At 52.8% G+C, this 20,014-nt stretch overlaps 1 protein-coding gene across 1 annotated transcript; it reads left to right on the top strand.

Annotated features, from left to right (window-relative positions):
- The first annotated feature begins 1,326 nt into the window (after positions 1 to 1,326).
- Positions 1,327 to 12,553, top strand: LARGE2 (LARGE xylosyl- and glucuronyltransferase 2). The gene is made up of 14 exons (XM_065403663.1): positions 1,327 to 1,426; positions 2,757 to 3,028; positions 3,752 to 3,834; positions 4,396 to 4,519; positions 6,462 to 6,633; positions 6,884 to 6,988; positions 8,028 to 8,140; positions 8,567 to 8,692; positions 8,926 to 9,081; positions 9,341 to 9,504; positions 10,652 to 10,930; positions 11,488 to 11,634; positions 11,945 to 12,140; positions 12,356 to 12,553. Exons 1-14 carry the CDS (start codon positions 1,327 to 1,329, stop codon positions 12,551 to 12,553), a joined length of 2,235 nt encoding a protein of 744 aa, XP_065259735.1.
- Positions 12,554 to 20,014: the final 7,461 nt, after the last annotated feature.

The raw sequence follows: 20,014 nt of genomic DNA, 5'->3' as shown, positions 1-20,014 counted from the left end.
TGACAGTCGTGGCCAAGGGGAGTGACACAAGGGGTGTAAGACATCATCCCACCTCTCCCTGCACACCTTTCTCAGGCCACCTCCTCACTGGCTTTGCAAGGTTGTGAGGGTGAGTGGATTCTCACTGGTGTCCCCGTGTAGCAGCCCAATTTGTGGCATTCCAGGTGTTCACCGGAGTGGGTTTCTGTAGGTCCGTGCACTCCCTCTTCCCTGGCAGACTCAGCTTAGGTCCCTAGAATTCTGATGCCAGGTGTTGGGACCAGCCTGCTCCGCACTTGTCCACTGACAGCTTCTCACCAGAGGATCCCCCCGTTTCCTGGAGGGTCCCTGGGGGCCTCTCCAGCACAGCACGGACACTTTGGGCCAGTCTGTGTCTGAAGGGATTTAAAGCTGTGGAATGTTACCTGTCAATCTCTAAGTCGGCCTGGGGATCTGAGATCCCTCTCCTGTGCCCTGTAGGAGTGCTTCATCCTAGCTGGGGGGGCCCAGGTCAAACTTGTGGGAGCGTGTGGCAGAGTATTCCCAAGGGAGGGTCCTCTGCTTTGAAGTGCCATCAGAGTGCTGAGCATCCTGAGGAAGAGGAGGGAGCATGGCCTAGTGATTAGAAGAGGGCTCTGAGTCAGGAGTCAGATCTCAACTCAGCCAGCCAGCGCCTTCCCCTCTGTGTGCCATGGGGATGATGATCCTGATGCACCGTTGGGGGGCTGAGAGGTTGGATGAATGGAAATTCGTTGAGGTGCATTCGTGGGGTGCTGGAGAAGGCAGAACAGTTGCTGCTGCGGAGCTGGAGCTGGATGTGGTCTGCAGTCTGGCTTCTCCTTAGCTAGGTCAGATTGTTGCCAGCTTTGGGGTAGCATTTTTCAGTCTCTGCTTAGTAATTGGTACTCACTCAGGTCCTGCAGTGACAGCCTCAGTCTAATAATAATCAGGGACCAGGCAGGGTGCTGCATTGAACAGTAACAAGGGGTAAAGCCAGCAACGCTGGAGCCTTCATCCGTGGGTACAGGAGGCAGCGTCTCCAGATTCCTCTAGTCTGCAATGCCTGAGTGGGGTGAAGGGTGCCCTCTCCGCATGCCCGGGAGAGCTATGCTGGAGCTGAGCTGCCATCGTGGTTGCACAGCTGCTTCACCCAGAGACGCTGAGCAAGTGCCATCCTCTGTGCCCAGATGTTGGACTGAGATGGGCAGAGCCCTGAAGGCTTGTGCCTTGGCTGTGTCACTTCCATGTGCTTCTCCTCCATTGCAGGCTCTAGGATGCTGGGGCCAGCTAGGCTAGACCTGCCCACGTGATCCTCACTGCTTCCAGCCCTCGCCCTGCCTGCCCATCATGCTGTGCTCCTGGCGTGGAAAGCTGAAGCTGCTGCTCGCCACTGCAACACTGGTGATCCTTCTCTCGTGGCTCTGTGTCTTTGTGGGCAGTTCAGAATGTGAGTGTGGCCTGGCTCTGGGTTGAGGTACGGCCCAGGACAGGGGAATGAGCGACAGCAGACAGCTGCCAGCCAGGGCTCTTGGCTTCTGGCTCTGCCACTAACTTGCTGTGGGCCCAGTCCTTCCCTCTCTCTGCCTCAATTTCCTCATCTGCTGTAACATGGGGTGATGCCCCTGCCCTGTCTCTGGGGGGCTTGTGAGGACAAGTACATCACTGTGTATAAAGCATTATGGGTGGAGGTGGAGCTAGGAGAGGGGCTTAGAGATGGACACGGGGGCTGGGATCCAAAAAGGTTGCAAGGCTGAGCATCACAGGTGCTTAACTTCTAGGTGTGTAGAAAATCACAGGAACAACACTGTGATCTACAAAGCCTGGGCTAGGCACCTAGGCTCCCTATGCAAGAGCTGGGGAGAGCTGGGTGCCTTACAATTGGATCCACAAAAGCCAGCATGCTAGGCTGGGAGCCACCTCAGCTAGCCAGTGGGAGATGCTGATGAGAGAGGTGCACTAAGCCCCAACCTCCCACAGAGATAGGTGCCTGGGCTGGGCTGCAGGGAGGTCCTATCTCTGCCTGTGATCCAAACCGGGGGAAGATAGGTGCTCCTGTGCCTCACTGGTGTGTGGGGCCTGATTCGATAGGCCTGCTCAGAGGTCACCTAATTCCACTTAAAACAGCAGGGGGGAGGGAGCAGAGGACGTGCTCCTTCATAACCTGGTTGGGTGCTCATTTGGGACGTGGGAGACCCCTGGTTCGAAACCCCCCTCTGCCTGAAGAGGAGAAGCGATTTGAACAGGGATCTGCCACTTCTCAGGTGAATGCTCTAACCAGTGAGAGAGAAAGTGATTCTCACTCTCTCTGGCCCAATTAATGTTTGTTTAAAGTGGAATAACTTCAATAGCAGAGATTGAGGGAGATGCACATCAGAATATTGCCCACCCCCCACAAGCTGTTGACTGGAGTTAGGTAGCCTCTGAGCCTCCACTGGATCGGGCTGTGCATGTGATGCAGGTGGCCCGGTGCCTGGTTTGTGAATAGTCAGGTGTCCGGAGCCTAGAGGGAGGCAGCTATGCACATGCCTCTGTGGGGATTTGGGGCATTCTTTCTCCACAAATGGCTGTCCCCAGCCACCGGTGCCACTCCCATATTATCCCCCTCCCTCCCCATGCCCTACACTCACTGTGGCTTTGGGATGCTCTCTCCCCACACATGGCCAACTGTTCTCTCTTCTCCCTCCCCATTTCCATGCTCAGGGGGCAGTGCATGGGGTGCTGTCCCACCATGTCCCAAGATGTGAACTCAGTGATTTGGGGGGGCTCTCTCCCCACAGATGGCCGTTCCCTCCTATTGTCTCCTTGCTTTGGGGACCGGCCGAGCCAGGACCTGGAGCGAGAGGCCTTGGCATCTCAGGTGCGCAAGGTGGAAGAGGAGAACCTGCAACTACGTCTGCGGCTCAGCCAGTCTCAGGGACAAGCTGGGGCTGTGGACCGGAGCGATGGGAGCCAGCAGTGGGCAGCCTCCTTTGATGATGGGGACACCCCAGGGGATGACAGGAGCAACCGCACGGGTTGCCCCAAGCAGCAGATGGTGCAGAAGTGTGAGGTGAGCGAGTACAGCCCGGCTTCATGGCGCTGTCCTGCACATATGGCCGATGACACTGGGTGCTGAGGGTCCCCATGGCCTAGGGTCATGGCCTGAGTCCCTAGATTCAACCGCCTCTGTACAGCTGCCCGAGTGCACTGGCCATGCCAGGGCCTCCCCCTTGCGTCTGCTTTGTTCATGTCTCAAACACTTGGGCATTTTATTTGGAGTTAAGGGTGTGATGCTGACAGCCAAAAGAATGATCCCTTCTTGCCTCCCGCTGGGAGATGTTAGTGCCCCACCTCAGTGCCTCAACGTGTGTGAGCATACAGGTGGGGAGGCAGCACCAGGACTCCTGGGTTCTCTTCCCAACTCTGCCACTGACCTGTTGTGTGATCTGGGTCAAGTCCTTCCTCGCTCTCTGCCTCAGTTTCTCCACCTGTCACCTGTAGGTAATGACTCTGACCTGCGTCCCTGGGGGGCTGGGTTGCTGAGGCTGTTTCTGTGTGAGATGTGCTGTGTGAGGTGAGATGGGCAGGTAGGAGAACTGCCTGACCAGAATGTTACGCAGCCGCTATCGCCATCTGCCTTGGGAGGAGAGGACTCTAATCAGCGCCAAGATCCTGGGGTGGGGGGATGATACTATAAAGTGTTATTGCCCCAGAGGCTGCTGCATGCTGGACAACCTTTGCCCTAGGGGTGCTGCTTTGGGCAGGGCTGACGGTGCCTTCTGTCTCTGGGCAGCTCCTGCACGTAGCGATTGTGTGCGCTGGTCACAATGCGAGCCGAGACGTGGTCACCCTGGTGAAATCCATCCTCTTCCACAGGTAACCCAGGTGGCCGTGCTGGGGGAGCCTGTGCTACGTTATGCTAATTTATGCAGGTTCTTACACTGCACTTACCCTGTCTTCAGGGGCTGGTGGGCTTCTGTCTGCATTTTCGACCCATGTGTTTTGGGGGTTCAGGTAAAATGGGGATCAGATATGAACCACTCCTGCAGCTTGGCTCCCCAGTCACAGAGCAGTGTGGGAAGGGGAGGTGTGCAGCTGGGAAGCCCAGGCTGTGGTGGTGGTGGGGAACTTAACCTGTCCCTCCTCCCCAGTCACAACTCCCAGGATCCTGTGTTACTGTGACCAGGGTTTGAGGGTCCCATGTGAAGGGGGCTGTGCTGTCTGGGTAGGGGCTGAGTGAGGTGGGGGGTGGTGAAGGTGCTCTGGGTCCCACCTATCATCTGCTGGAGGGTGTGGATGGGTCTGTCCCAGGTTGACCCTGGCTCAGGATGGGGCATCTTCTCCCGGATACCACCAGCTTTGGTGGTGGAGGAAGCTGTCCTGGGCTCAGTGGATCAGGCGGGATCTCTGACAGCTGCCTGCGTTTCCCCCTGGCAGGAAGAACCCTCTCCATTTCCACCTCATCACGGACTCGGTGGCTCAGCAGATCCTGCAGACTCTCTTCCAGTCCTGGATGGTGCCCTCCATCCACGTTAGCTTCTACAATGCAGACGATTTGAAGGCAGGAGCCCCAGATCCCTTCCTCCCCCCACTGTTCCTCTCCCCCCTTTCTCAGCTTCTCTTTCCAGACTCAGTATTCCAGGGAAGTGAGCAGCCCCTCAGGGAGGTGAGGGGGTGGGGGATGGTAGAGAGAGTTCACCAGACTATTAACTCTTTTGCTGCTGGCCCCTCTCTCATCTGCTCTTCTTCTGGTGTCTATTACCATTTGACTGATACAGGGGCACTTGGTTGGTGTGGGGGTTGTGAAGGGGCCTTTCTCCTCCACTTTGGCTCTGGTCTGTAGTAGCTGAAAGCTGCTCCCTTCTGCGAGTTCCCAGGTGGTTCCTGTATGAAGGAGCTTTCTGTATGGCAAGTCTCAGACCCATTCCTAGCAAGCACATGTCAAAATGACACAAACACTAGCCCAGGTGATGCTAACTGGTCCCCTGGTTGACAATCACCTCAGAGAGCCAGGTGTAACTGGGCCATGCACTCTCACCTAGAGACGGCGCCTCCAAAGCAAGGTGGGACTCATTAGCTTGGATATGAAACAGCTAGAGTCAAAACTGTCCACAGAAGCAGTGGGGCATGCTAAGGGGCAGTGGGAAGCCTAGGTATCAGAGTTCAGTCTGGTCACACACAATCATGCACAGATGATGGGGAACAGGGAGGAGCTGTGGACAGAGCACAGAGAAATATCCTAAAGGGCCCAAAAGAGAACAGGCATGTGGGCAGGATTAAAGTGAGATTCAGCCTCAGGAAATACTGCTAATACATCAGGGGAAATATAACCTGAAACCCAGATCCTTGATGAGAGGGGCTGGCAGAGCCTGGGGAGAGTGGGGCTGTGATGGGACAGAGCTGCACAAAGACCACTGCACCTGAGGGCTGCGTACTCAAGAGGGTTTGTGTCCCAAAGCTGGGAGGGGATAGCTGCTCTTTGTATGGCTCTGGAAACCTCAGTCCCTGGGGTATCTTCTCACGGAGCAGGGAGGAGACACTCAGCAGGTGACATTGGTCCTGAGGGGCCCAGAGCTGACACACAGACTGGAGGAAGTGCCGGGAAGGGCAACAGGAATGAACAGGGAGTTGTGGAGAGCGATTAAAGAACGGAATCCGTCCAACTTGGCTAGTGACTGTAAGGAGGGAGAATGTGGGGATGGGGGATATCTGGAAGTGTAAACCCCAAGTGTGTGTGTGGGGGGGATTTTTTCAGGCTGATACATAGGGTGCAATGCGGGGTGGGGCAGGGCAGAAGGAATCTTGACTGAGTCGCAGGATGGAGACATCCTGACACTCGCTGGGGGGAGGAGCCCATTGCTCAGCTGTTGAACACTAACTGGAACAGACTGTGGAGAATGGGCTGTAGGGGTCAGTCCTTTGTGGGCCCTGGGAGAGTGACTGGCTGCTCTCCTGGGCCTTTTCCATCTTTGCTGCCTGTGGGGACATTGAGTGAGTCGGTAGGGAGGGGGTGAGGACAAGATCCATGGAGGTCTCTGATTCCCATCTGCCTTAAACACTTCAAATGGAAAATACATTAGCACTAAGCTTGGAATCTGTGCGACCCCTGGTGGCAGCTGCCATAGTGGATGCAATCTGTAGAACAGGCCCTGTGTGGAGGCCTGAACAGCTGGAATGTTGTACAGTGTGCCAGTAAAATCCCCCATGTTATATCCCCTGAGATCCTGGGGGTGTGCCTCTCACCCACACGTGGAATGCCTTGCCTTGCTAGGACTCACTCATGCCTCCTGACGGTTCTGAAGCTCTGTGGCACAGTTGTGCTGCCTCGTTAGGCTCTGGGGCAGTGGGGGTTGGATTTGGGGAAAGGCCACACCACTTTACACTTCTGTTTCCGGGGGAAGTGTTGGCTTTGTGGTACAGACTCGGTGCTGTGTGCCTTTCCCCACGGGTATTTGGGAATGGCCATATACTGGTCCTGAGGGCTCTTTCCCTCCCTGTTGCAGGCAGAGGTGTCGTGGATTCCCAACAAGCATTACTCTGGGATTTACGGGCTGATGAAGCTGACGCTCACTAAGGCGCTGCCCTCCAACCTCTCCAAGGTCATTGTCCTGGACACAGACATCACCTTTGCCACTGACATCGCTGAGCTGTGGGCCGTCTTCGGGAAGTTCTCCGGTGAGGGGGAGTTGTGGAGAGGAGGGGCCTTGGGACCAGTTGAGTAGCTGTACCTCTGGGAGAGGAGCCAGGCCTATTGCCCTGGCTCCTCTGAAAACCTGCGGCCCCTTGGCATTGGGTGTTTAGGAGTCTGTTCTGCTTGGCTCTCCCTGTCTGTCCTCGTCAGCCACTTGTGGGTGGGGGGATGGGGTGCATGGATTTGTGGTGGGCACATACTCCTCTGGTGAGGTGGATCTGTCTCGCTTTCCAGACAAGCAGGTGATTGGGCTGGTGGAGAACCAGAGTGACTGGTACCTGGGAAACCTCTGGAAGAACCACAAGCCATGGCCAGCGCTGGGACGTGGCTTCAACACAGGTGAGCCCAGAGCATCCACAGGTCACTCCTGTTGGGTGGGGGTTTATCCTGTCTCTGTCAGTGGTGAGGTTGGTGCAGGGCAAGACCCCCAGCATGTCTGGGGGGACGGGGCTGGGATGAGGAAGCGCCTTCTTCTGCTCATTCCTGTTAGTCTTGCTGGTAGTGAGGAGCTGTTGCTGTGACTCCCGTCCTGTTCCAGAGAAATGCTGCTGCTGTCCCCTGTGACTTGGGGAGCAAACTGCCAGCAAATCCACTGGGAATTGAACTGTGGGTGGCCTTGGCCACAAGGGGCTGATGGCAGGTCTCCCCAGTAGCTCTGCGTGTGCCTCTCAGTCGTGACTGGTTGCCATTCCCCGCTGTTCCAGCACAGGGCCTCTCTTACAGCCTGCCACTCTGATTTTATAATAGGGATAAGTGGTCCCAGGGAGCTGCACTGAGACCCCTTAAACTCCCGTAATGTGTCTCTCGAGTCTGAACTAGAGCCCCGTGCCACACGTGCCAGCCTTGCTCCTTGGCCGCCAGTGCTGCACTGCACTCTGCTGCTTCCCCAGGGGTAGTTTCTTAGGGTCACGCAGTGGCACCCCCCAGAGGTGACTGCTCCCCTAGGCCCATCCTTTAGTGACTGAGTGTGAGTGACAGAGCTGCCCAGGCCAATCAGAAAGCTTGTGAGGTGAGAGCCCCCTCTCCCCCCACTGCCTGTACTCTGGGAATCCTATCAGAGGTGAGTTCCCAGGACTCCTCCAGCAGGAGATGCTGTTGTTGACAGGGGTGTGGGACACAGGGATGCCATGTCCAGGCTAGCCAGTAAGTCTAGAATCCAGTCCCCGGCTGGGACACCCAGCAAAGGGCCTTGCTGTTAGAGAACGTGCTATGGGGATGGTGTCCCAGAGCATTGACCTAGTACACTTCAGAAGGGACTGGCTGGAGCTGAGCTCAGGGATGGCTTAAGGCTGGATCAACTGCATCAAACACAGCGCTGGGTTGGCTGGTGCCTGTGTGATGTGGGGACACCTGTGACCTCTCCTCCCCCTCTTCCCAGGGGTGATCCTGCTGCTGCTGGAGCGCCTGCGCCGGATTGGCTGGGAGCAGATGTGGCGGCTGACAGCGGAGCGGGAGCTCATGAGCATGCTGTCCACCTCGCTGGCAGATCAGGTATGGAGCCAAGCTGAGTTCCAGCCTGCAGGCTCTTCTTTGACCCCAGTTCCTACTCTTGGGCAAACTATAGATGCAGGAAGCTGTAGGTGGGGGAGCAAACGCTAGGGCTATGGGATGCTGCTGACACTACAGACAACAAAGGCTGTGAGTGGATGCCCTGGGACCCATGTTAGAGATCTGTAACCTTCCGCTCCATCAGCTCAGGCTTGGTCCTGACCTGCAGCATTCCTTGTATTTCAGCCCTGGACACCTCCTGAGCAGGGTCTGGTTACCATGTCCACCTGTAGGGTGGTTGTATGATAGGGAGGATACAGAGATCCCTAGTCTGACCTCCCTTGTCCTCTCAGGGTTTCCCCTCCAACCCTCACGGGGGTCTCCAGAGGTGCCCAGCTCCCCATGTGCTCACTGGTGATTCTCTTCCAGGACATCTTTAATGCAGTGATTAAGCAGAGCCCAGTGCTGGTGTACAAACTCCCCTGCTTCTGGAACGTGCAGCTGTCCGACCATACCCTCTCAGAGCAGTGTTACTCAGAGGTCTCTGATCTTAAGGTGGGTCTCCCGGTCCCTGGCTGGGGCCTTTCCACATTCCCAGGAGGAGCTGCACTGGGCCCAGGAGTCTCGCATCTCCACTGCTGCAGGCACTGAACCCTCCTGGCCTGGAGGATGGGGTGTTGGGTCCTGTGGTGCAGCTTGCACCCCAGGCCTGGTGGGTGGCTGGTGGTAGATCCAAAGGGGTGGGGGGGGAATACTGTGTCCCTGACGCTCCAGCCCATCTTTTTCAGGTGATCCACTGGAACTCGCCCAAGAAGCTGCGGGTGAAAAACAAGCATGTGGAGTTCTTCCGGAACCTCTACCTGACCTTCCTGGAGTACGATGGGAACCTGCTGCGCAGGGAGCTCTTCGGTTGTGCCAGCCTGCCCAGCCCACCCAGAAACCAAGTGAGCCCTTGCTGGTTGCTAGCCACACCCCTGATCCTCACTTGCCCTTATCATGTGGGAATGGGACATGGGACATTCCGTCCCCCAAGCAGGCTCCATCCATGCCATCTCCTGGGACTCTGCCAGGGCTCCGCCCAGTCTAGTTGAAAGCATCCCATGTGTTCCAGCTGCAGCGCCTGCCTGCCCCCGCCTCACCCCTGCCCCTGCGTGTTTTCTAACACCAGTCTGGCCCCTGCCCCACTTCATTCTTATGTTCTAGCTGCAGCAGGCCCTGGAGGATCTCGATGAGGATGACCCGTGCTATGATTTCCGCCGGCAGCACCTTATGCTGCACCGCATCCACCTGTTCTTCCTGCAGTATGAGGTCCTGGCCTCACCTGACCCTGCTGATGTCACCCTGGTGGCCCAGCTCTCCATGGACAGGTACTTGGCAGGGACTGGGATGGAAGAAGGGGTGACTCCCACTTCTGAGTACTGAGGAGCTGTGGGCTCTGTAAGCTGGTTCATCAGCCCTGGAACTTCTGTACGCGGAACTTTCAAACTGACCCAAGGTTAGCTCTGCACTGATAGAAACATTACTTCTTCAGGGGGTGCAGGAGACTGTCCTTGTAGAGACTGGGGCTCAAATGGGAGTCGTGCCACAAATGAAATGTTTGTATTTTGATTCTGGGATTGCAAAATCGCACTTCACCTCAGAATCATGCCCCAAAACCTGAACCTTTTATTAAAAAAAAAAAAAAAAAAGTTTCTAGCCCTCCTGGCTGCAAAGAAAACCTTGTAACTACAAACCTAGTGTACCTGATGCAGCAGCATCTGCCTGAGTTTGCAGTGAGCCTGAAACACCAGCTGCAAGAGGTATGAACTGCTCCTTCATCTTAGTGGGGTGTTAACTGTGAAACCTAAATATGAAATTACCAGGGTTAACAGTGTTAATTATTTAATTGCTGAACATAGTAGCACAAATAGGCAATGAATGTGCTTATCCCACAATTCCAGACTCCCTCCCCACATGCCAAAAGCCCTATAAATAGCTGTTTAACTCTCCAACTCCCCTGATTTCTGTAGTGCAGTTACATGCTAACACACACACACACACACCTGTGGCATGTCAAAACCAAAAAGGTGGAGAGGGTAAAATAAATTGAATTCAATATTAAAACCACCACCACAAGGGACTGCTGCACTCTTGGGATGAGTCATTTTCATGCTTAATTAAATAAAAACCTGCACTCTGGAACGTGCCTGGAGCTGCCACAGAATTCCCAGCATTTCCAGCAAAGGCCACAGAATGTAAGGAACTTGCTATAGAATCCAGGTTGTTTGCTGTGGAGTATGCGGCAGGGCCTTGGACGTTATATTCTGTGGTAGCTTGTTGAGGGGAGGATAAAAAGGGGGTCAGCGGCAGTAGGGCAAGATGAGTGGCATCAGCATTGCAGAGTGGGAGGCTTGCTCAGTCTCTTCTGCTTGGCTGTGTCCACTGCTCTTTCCTGCCTGCTCAGTTAGCTGGAGCTCGCCCCATGTGTCTGGCTCTGGCACGGCCAGTCTCATGCTGTTTCCCTTCGGCTTACAGGTTACAGATGCTGGAGGCAATCTGCAAACACTGGGCAGGCCCCATCAGCCTGGCGCTGTACATGTCGGATGCAGAGGCCCAGCAGTTCCTGCGCTATGCCCAGGGCTCGGAGGTGTTGAGCAGCCGCAGGAACGTTGCCTACCACATTGTGTACAAGGAGGGGCAGTTCTACCCTGTCAACCTGCTGCGCAACGTTGCGCTGACCAATGCACAGACACCCTATGTCTTCCTGACGGACATCGACTTCCTGCCCATGTATGGTCTCTACGATTACCTCAGGTGTGGCCCTCTCCATCCTGCCCAAGCTAGTCATTCACCCCGAGGGGCCCAGGTGGGATGGTTCCCTCCAGGTTGTTACCCGAGATTCAGTCTAGTTCAACTGTGTCCCAAACGATGGGGCTCCCAGCCCTTCCCTCAGGAGGTGATTCCCCAGCCTGGGAGCTCTCGCTGTCAGGAAGTTTCTCATTCTGTAGGCACAGGCTGGGCTTGAGCCCTCTGGGAGGGTCCTGCTGTCACATGGGAGAGAGAACCCTTGCTTGGGGAAGGAGATGCCCCTTCTGCACCAGTGGTGCAGAAGGGGCTGCTGCAGCCTTTCCCTGCATGGTGGATCCCAAGGGCCTTTAGACTCTCCCCCCCACCAACCTCACACTAAGAAAAGACAGGATCCTCTAGAGCCTGCTGATGCCCTTCCAGCGTCTGCTAAGGGGGCCCAGGAACACAGCTGTGCGTAGGGCTCTTAGCTCCTAGTGGGTGGCCAGTGGTGTGCGTTGCAGTCACCTCGTGCTGGCTCCACGCCATCCTAGCGAGGCCTCATGCTCTCCCCTGCCCTGCTCCAGGAACTCCATCCGGCAGCTGGAGCTGCCCCAGCGGAAGGCAGCGCTCATTGTGCCAGCATTTGAGACTCTGCGCTACCGTCTTGCCTTCCCCAAGTCCAAAGCGGAGCTGCTCTCCATGCTGGACATGGGCTCCCTCTACACCTTCAGGTAGGTGCTGGAGCCACTCTCCTCCACGCCGCAGGGCCCAGGCCACAGGCAGCAGGAGGCTCTCTGGTCCCTCCCCATTCCTAGGGGCTGTGGTGCAGCCCAGACCCAAGCACCTCTCATGTTGTCCCCCATCCTCTCAGTCTGTGCCTGTATCTCTGTTCTGAAGCTGCTGCCCTACAGGTAGTGAGAAGAGTGTGCATCTCCCTGTAACCCCAGGGTTCACTGCGCCGCTGGCCTCCCTTTGCAATTTGTCTCTGGGACCTCTATGTGTCACATCTATCGGGTGCTTCATTTCTGTCTCTCCCTGAAGGTACCATGTGTGGCCAAAGGGCCATGCCCCAACTGACTATGCCAAGTGGCGGACAGCTACGGTGGCGTACCGTGTGGAGTGGCAGCCGGACTTTGAGCCTTACGTTGTAGTGAGGCGTGACTGCCCCCAGTATGACCAGAGATTCGTAGGCTTTGGTTGGAACAAGGTGTCCCATATCATGGAGCTTGATGCCCAGGTGAGTGAGGAGCCAGTGGAATTTCCTGCGCCCAGACTCTGCTTTGTCCCTAGGGATCCTATACTGCTGCCGTGGGCAGGTGCCTTCTGGGTCCCTCCCAGCACAATGCTTCCTTTGGACTAAGCTTTGCTGCCCCTGAGCAGGTGATCTGGTCCCCATGGGTGTGGTCAGAGCCCTGCTCTGTACCTGTTTGCTGACCTCCTGCTTCTTCCCAGGAGTACGAGCTGCTGGTCCTGCCCAATGCCTTCATGATCCACATGCCTCACGCCCCCAGCTTTGACATCTCCAAGTTCCGCTTGAGCGCTGGCTACCGGGGCTGCTTGCAGACACTGCGGGAGGAGTTCCACCAGGACCTGTCGCGTAGGTATGGCGCCGCCGCACTCAAATACCTCACTGCCGAGAGGAGCCTGTGATGCCGAGGGACAGCATGACGGTGGACTGGAGGGGGAAGGGGACAGACCACTTCCTTCCTACATGGCTCACTGCCTGAAAGGGATCAAACCTGCAGCACAGTTTCTCCATCACAGGAACATTAGCTCCCACTAGGGATGGAAAGAATCAAGAGAAAGGGGCTCTTAAACTGCTCCTAAGTGGCTGAGGGAGCAGAGCCTCAGGGCTGAGGGTTTCCTCACAGCAGCTGAAAGCCTCACCCAGAGACAGGACAACATTGCTAATCTCCCAGCAAGGGGGCTACCTGGAGCCTATTTCCCACTTCAAGGGCCAGGGTGGGATTGGTCCGTATCATTCAGTTTCCAGAGCTTTGGCCAGTGTGAATGACCCCAGTGATGGGGCTCCCATGCAGTCCCCTGGGGCACTTGCCAGAAAGCTTTACCTGATATTCTGCAAGATGCTCCCTTGCTTGGTTTCATGAGCTCCTCCCCTTTGCACCCTCTGGGCTTTGCCTCCTTCAGAGCCCTGCAGTTATTGCTGTCAGGTGTAGCTTAGCCCTGCAAGACAGGCTGAACTTAAGTCTTAATTTCTTCTGATGAACCTCTTCTTCCCCTTCTCTCCTCCCTCCCCCCCCCCCCCGTTGTGATTACTTGTCTGAACTCCTTCCCTGTGCCTAGATGGGACTGAAGCACCCCCATGTTTCCCCAAGGGGACGGGGGCTTGCAGAATTGGTCTCTTTGGGCATGCCTACACTGCTGTGAAACGCACAGCTGGAGCGGGGTGCAGGGCTATAAAATTGCAGTGTAGATGTTGGGGCTCAGGCTGGAGCTGAGGCTCTGTGACCCTTCCTGCTTGTTTGCAGGTGGCTGTATGTGCACAAGTGTGCCCATCTTTTGCTGGCTGAGGGTCTGTACACAACACCTGCCAGCTAAGATCCCTGCATAGGCACTGCCTCTGGCCAGCCTATACCACTAACCTTCATGGCCATCTTCCCACAGAGGAGGGGAAGTCCTGTCCCTCTTCCCCACGCTGTCTGGATGGGATCTCAGGCTGCTGCTGCTTGGTGTCACATCTCCGGATTCTCCCGCACGTGGCTAGTGAGGGTTGGTGCTGGGGGTCTGAGGCCCTGGTCAGCTGCTGGGGCTAACAGCAGGTTTGGTTCTGGTCTGAGCCAGTATTGGATGTATTGCCAAATTGTGGTGCCTGTTGTAATAAAACCATCCAGTCCCTGCCACTCTGGGAGTAGGTAAAATTGTCCCCTGGTAGCCACCACCTGCTCGGAGAAACCTCTCTGGGGGTCACTTCCAAGTCTCAGAAGGAAAGAGCCTGAATCTCAGTAATACTGACATTGACAATCAGGGACACAGTTGACATTGTAGCTGGGTGCCATGGTCGGAGCCTGTGCTGGGAGCAGCTTCGGCCAGGTGCTTTTCCACAGTCGTCACACACTGGAGCACGGAGGCACAGTTGCTTTCCTCACTCTCTATTTAAGTTATTTAAGATGATTTCTCACAGGGTGTAAATGATTAGGAGGGCCTGGGATTTTTAGCCTTTCTCTTACTTCAGAACTATCAGCAAGGATCTTCAGGCCCATCATTGCTCGACTCTGTTCTTCACTTACTGGCATTAATCTGAACCGCAAGAGCCGCTACCGGGCTGGGAACTCTTTGTATGGAAAGGGCACAAGTGTCTCCGGTAATTTTTAATTAAAGCTTTTTTTTTTAATTCTTTTTCAAATCCTTGGGGAGCCATGTGGTTATTTTGTCACATTCTGTCTGATGCTGGGGTTGGGGCAGGGCTTATAGGCAGGTAGGAAATGAGGGCAAGGTCACTTCCCCAGGAGAGAGGGTTGTGTGAGGAGCTGATACTGCATCACAAGCTTGTGGAGGGACGGCAACTACAGTGTGTACAGAATGGGGATTTAAAGGGTTGGGGACAGCAGTGACAACAAGCTGTAGAAATGTCAGCTCCACTAAACAAGAGAGAACTCATCCCCTACCCAGAACTGGACCCTCTGACATTTATTAACACCAGGAAGATCAGTTCATTGTCTATCAAAGTGTTGTGGCGGTGGGTGGCTGCTGTTATGCTTTGGCTGAAAGAGCAGTTGTGCTCTCAAAGTGACTGTACGAAGGGCATTGCAGGATTCCATGAGGGTTGGCACTTGCTAACTTAAGGTCAAGCAGCTACAAAGATGTATTGTTTTTTTCTGCCAGTGCTGCAAGTGCCTCCCGCCCCCCCCCCCGGCTCTAACAGTCAAGCTGGGCTTTTTCCATCTCACACGTCATCCCCTTAAACAAACAAACATGCTACAGGGTAAATTCTGCCCTCAGTGTCACTTCTGTAGCCCTGTTGCCTTCCACAAGTGCAACCAATCAGCACCTAGTACCCAGTTCTATTGATGGTGCACAAGAGGAACAGGAGTGCAGTTCTGTGTGCTGAGCTGGTGCTATGGGGCTAACAGCACTAAGACCATGTTTTAGTCCCTACAGGCAGCAGCTGTGACATTCAGAGGGAGCTCTGAGGGGTAAGAGAGGCCCATTTGTACAGTTATATCAGACCAAACCCACACTTTGAATTGTGAATGGGCTAGGAAGCTTTTCCTGTACGATTATTAACAAGAGTTCCTTCTTCCTGGCATCCTCACAACAAAAGCTGAGACCAGCAGTAACCACCTGCCCATAGCAGCATGTGCCTAGACTAGAGCATAACTAAAATCAAGCTAAGCTTGTTACCTAGCATCTGTGCTAGGAGAAATGGTGATCTAGCGCATGTTAGCTAAGCCTACCTATACTCGACCACTTTTCTTAGGCCAGGTCTAAACTAGAAATTTTTGCTGGTATAATAAGGCCTGCTACAGGTGGGAGTGCTTTGGTGACATTTCTCTAGCCCCAAAAGCCCTAGTCAAGATGCAGTTTTATCCTGGCTTAAAAACGATAGCTTATTTTGTTTGGGGAGGTGATTGAACTATACCGCCAGAAACACTTTTGCCAGTATAAGCTATGTCTACGTTAAGAGGGTTTGCCACTACGGTTGTACCAGGAAATCTTTTCTAGTACAGACCTGGCCTTAGTCAAGTCAAGTCAAGCCCTACGCTGTGGCCACTGCTTTGAAAAAAGACTTAAGAGCCACTGACCCAAAGTAAAATTGGGCCCAGGCTGAGTCCCCAGCGCTCCTTCTGGGCGTGTGATCTTGAGGGAACCGCTGACAAGTGCAGTGAAGGTCCTGCACCATCGAAGCAGCCGGAGTTATGGCCTGTGTTTTCACCCCGAACACAAACGTAATGAACAAAACTGCAGCTTTGGGGCATAAGGGGGAGCGAGTGACAGCAGAAATGAGTTCTGGCTGCAGAGGCTAGTGGCCCTTTTGTCGTGTGAAAATAGAGCTGTTTGACAAAGCTCCGCTTTCAACCTCTACCTGAACGTGTTCATCCACTGATGGAAGTGAGGCCTGAGCTCTGTCTCACTTTCTTGGGAGCTGTTACAGTAGAAAGCTCTTCCAGGCCCAGGTGCCCCGGGTAGTGATGGGAAATGCTTCCCTCACCTGGTAAACATGGCTACAGAGACAAGAGATTTTATTGTGTTTTATTTAGTAAAATGTTAAAATAAATAAATACAAATTGATCAGATGCTCTGTATCCCTCTCTCCCTCCCTCCCCTCACTTTAATTTGCTAAAATCTAAACACAGTTGTACCAAAACTGAAACCACAAGGGACTTGAAGGCTACAGAGAGAAGGCAGCAAAGAGACTGCAATTCACTATTAGCATCAGGCTAAAAAAAATAGAGATATTTAAAAAAACCAAACCAGCTCACGAGTCAGTATTATTCTCATTATGCAATTCTGTGAAAACAAAGTGGTACCATTCAAAAAAGGGTATTTTACACCAAGGCCTGCAATGATATGGGATTCTCAGAAATGGGAGGGAACACGAGACGCTGGGGTTGTCTGGCATGAATGACAAATGAGACAGAGGTGAGGAGAGGTTGGATGGTATTTGGATATTAAGGTTCTTCGTTCCTGTTCATGACTAAATATGTCACATATGGCTGTGGAAATCTATTCAACGAAATTCAAAACCTGCTACTTTTCCTGGTAGTGCCCTGGAGCACCAAGGAAGTGCTGCTGCTCTTTTACATGCCCTTGCACTGAAGGTGCTAGTTTCAAGTGTAACCACTCAATCCTGCTACAGGTATATGGGATGTTGGGGCCACTGCCTTATTACTGAAATGAAGGACCCCTCAAAAACAGCTGCTTTCCTGTTTCTTTATCTAGAACCCAGTGCCCAAATTATTATTAGCCTCTTTGGTCTTTTCCCCTTCTACAGCGACTTGGAATTAGCTCACAGGTAGGTGTAACATAGCCAGGGGCTGAAGGCACAGGCAGGGAGTGTGGGATCTGTTACTAAAGAGCATTTCAAGAAAGTCAGGTGAGTGGGAGAGGATAAGATGGCTCAGGTGACTGGAACTAAGATACGGCGACTTTCACTTCTAGCTCAATGGCCTCAATATGAACCATGACAATTTTAAAGCTGGTCAGGGCCCATGGGTGAAATGAGTTACTGGGTCTCACTGCAGCTTCTAGTGGACCAGTGTCTACATCACCAAGTCCATCACGTTGTCATTGGCACTAATTTTACCTTTCATTAGCATATGCAGCCAAGGTCAAGGACTGATTTGACCCCAGAAATAGTGTTTACACCTGGTCCCTGTCTGTAAAGAAGCGTGTTTAAACATGATGTTAATCCCTCAGCCATGGTGCTCCTTCATAACCCACTGTACTGCTTAGCTTGGCCTAGTCCTTTTCCAAAGGGCTGGATTCTCTGCCTGTGTCCTCCACTGCAGTCACTGTACAACTAGAGCCTCAGCCACTCCTTCCTTTCACATCAGGGCTAAACCCCTCACCATCGACAATGACAGGTTTAATTTATTCCTTTAATTTTTGCAGTGAGATTAACTATCCTGTGTGAGGTATCTCACTGTAAAATCTTAAGTGGAGACAAGGCACTTGTAGCATTTATGGTGAGGTAAACTAGGCGAGATCAACCCTATACTCCCACCCGTAACTGACTCTGCCTAGGTTACCTCCCTGTAAAACTACAGGTGCCTTGTCTTCCCTAGTTTTTTCCAGCATGACAACACACACATATTAGTTAGCCCATGGTAAAAACATTTTTTGTCAGTGAAGCTATAGCCTGAATGTGGGAGCTCAGAGCAGAATCTCCAGTAGTGTATGGCTGGATGGGGCTGGTGGGTTCCGGCTGGGAAGCTGGCACTGTTCTTAGGAGATTATTTTTAAATTGCCCTAAGGAGCCCTGGCTGCCTGTCATGGGTGGTACAGGGAGTGACCCAGAGGCAAAGTAAATTTTGAAAGGGAAAGGTCCATGTTAAATTCTGCTCCAAGCCTGAGAGTCAGTCAACTACTTTCAACACAATGATAATTAAAATGAGGAAACGTTTCAGAATTACAGACTAGCAAGCAATAACATGCAGACTTCTGCTCTGTTCATCTATTACTGTTATATACCCATTCGCTCAGTGTTGTCAGTTCCTGGTGACCAAAGAATGAGAAAAACAACACTTGGCCCTTATACAGCAAGTGTAGAATTACCACCCCTATTACTATTTAATAGAGGGGGAAACTGAGGCATGGAGGGTTTTTTTTTTTTTTTTCCCAAAAGTGGCAGCTGATTTTTTGGGTGCCCAACTTGAGACACCTTCATTTTGATTTTCAGAGGTACTGAGCCCAGGCAGCTTCACTTGCTTTAACTGGAAGTGTGGGTGCTCAGTACAGTACTTCAGAAAAATCTGGCCCTTGCTCTTACACTAGCTACCCAAAAATCAGAGGCAACTGTTGATTTATTTCCCCTAGAGACTTACCCAAGGCCACCCAATAAACACGTAGCAGAGCTGGGATTATAACTCGGGAGTTACTCGGTCCTAGCCTTGTGTTCAATCCACTGCACATCTCTGCTTGCTTAGTGAAAGTAGAATCTCTCTTTTCTGGCTCAGAGGCACCAGCCAATTCTTCATTTTTTCCAGCAACACGGCTAAAGGAAGCTTTCTGAATACCAGAGAACAAAGGAGTAGGAAGTGGCTGAGTTTATGCTGCCTGCATTGTAAATAAGTAAATAAAAGTAATTTCAAAAACCGAAAGTGGTAAAAACACTGCTAAAATGACAGGAGACTGACCTGGACCAGTTAGCAGCCTTTTTGTCCACTTAAGACAGTGAGCGCTTCTGGGCAGGGGGTCTTTGTTTCTGAAGCACCACCACACATTTGGGCATTACAGAACTAGTAAAAATCGTAACAATGGAGCAATTGTTCCCTTACCTGCGCACTGAATTTGTGTGAGAAGTATCCCCAGTCTGGTACCAATGCACTGCTTCTTAATTTAGATCGATGCTCCAAGAGATTCTGGCAGTGGGCCCACCCACTTGCTGCTGCTTCGCAAGACACTTGCCTTTCGTCTTTTGAAGCGCTTGCCTAAATTAGGGAAATTCCTCTTTTGGAAAAAGAATCAAACCAAGTCACAGGAGAGGTCAAGATAGGAAAAGAGAGTACCTGTCCCTCTGGGTCCTAGGGCCAGCCCCTTTACCTTCAACCCTCTAACTGCAGCACTGCTCCTCTGGGATATTTTCTATGCTTTTCTTTTACCTTCCCCCACCCCCGTGTCATTTCTCCTTTCCCTCCCATCTATTCTCCCTTTCCTCTTCCTACCCTAGCTCTTCCCCTCTGTTCCTCCCCTTACTCTCTGCACCACACATTGACTCTCAGGCCTTTACATGCCCCTGCTCTGAGAAAAAGGCTCCCTTTTGTTTCCCCCGTGCCCATCCAGTGTTCCCCTCCAGAACAGGGAGGTGAGGAGAAGCAAAGATGCTGGTCGAGGCAGGTCAGTAGCTCCTGTACGTGGTGGCAGTATGGCTGAGCATATGTGTCTTTAGGCTTATCATTCGCTACACTGCCCAGAATCACAGGCTGTGTTTACACTAGCATTTTTTCCTCTAAAAATATCCTACTGTTGCTACCACTGCTCCAACTTCACCCATGAGAGCACTAGCGTAGACCAGCTGCCTGTCATTTAACCTTAGCAGTGTAGGTTCAGGCAACATAGCAGCTGGAAAACCAGAGGGTCATCAGAACCTTGCCTACAATAGAGCTCCTGCTGTTGCTGCCTTTAGTGGAACTTCAATGCTGGGGAAACATAGGGAAAAAGGCTTGTTGTTTTATTGATCTATTAATACCATGCACACCAATGCAATGTATAAATAATTATACTTTATTGTGTAAGTTCCAAATATGTGCTCATATATGCTCATCCTGGACACAAAAAATACAGACAGTCCTTGTCCCAGACTACAAGATGAAATGGGAAAGATGGGATACACTGGGTAGCCCACAGGAGGGAATGCCAGAGAAGGATTTATGAAGTATCATCACATCCCTTCTTGTGGACGTTATCAAAGTAAACCTTTATATGAGGGAT

This window comes from Emys orbicularis, chromosome 4 (assembly GCF_028017835.1).
Source record: "Emys orbicularis isolate rEmyOrb1 chromosome 4, rEmyOrb1.hap1, whole genome shotgun sequence".
NCBI lineage: Eukaryota > Metazoa > Chordata > Testudines > Emydidae > Emys > Emys orbicularis.
The sequence above is the reverse complement of the archived record's forward strand: the minus strand, read 5'-3'. Positions and strand labels throughout refer to the sequence as shown.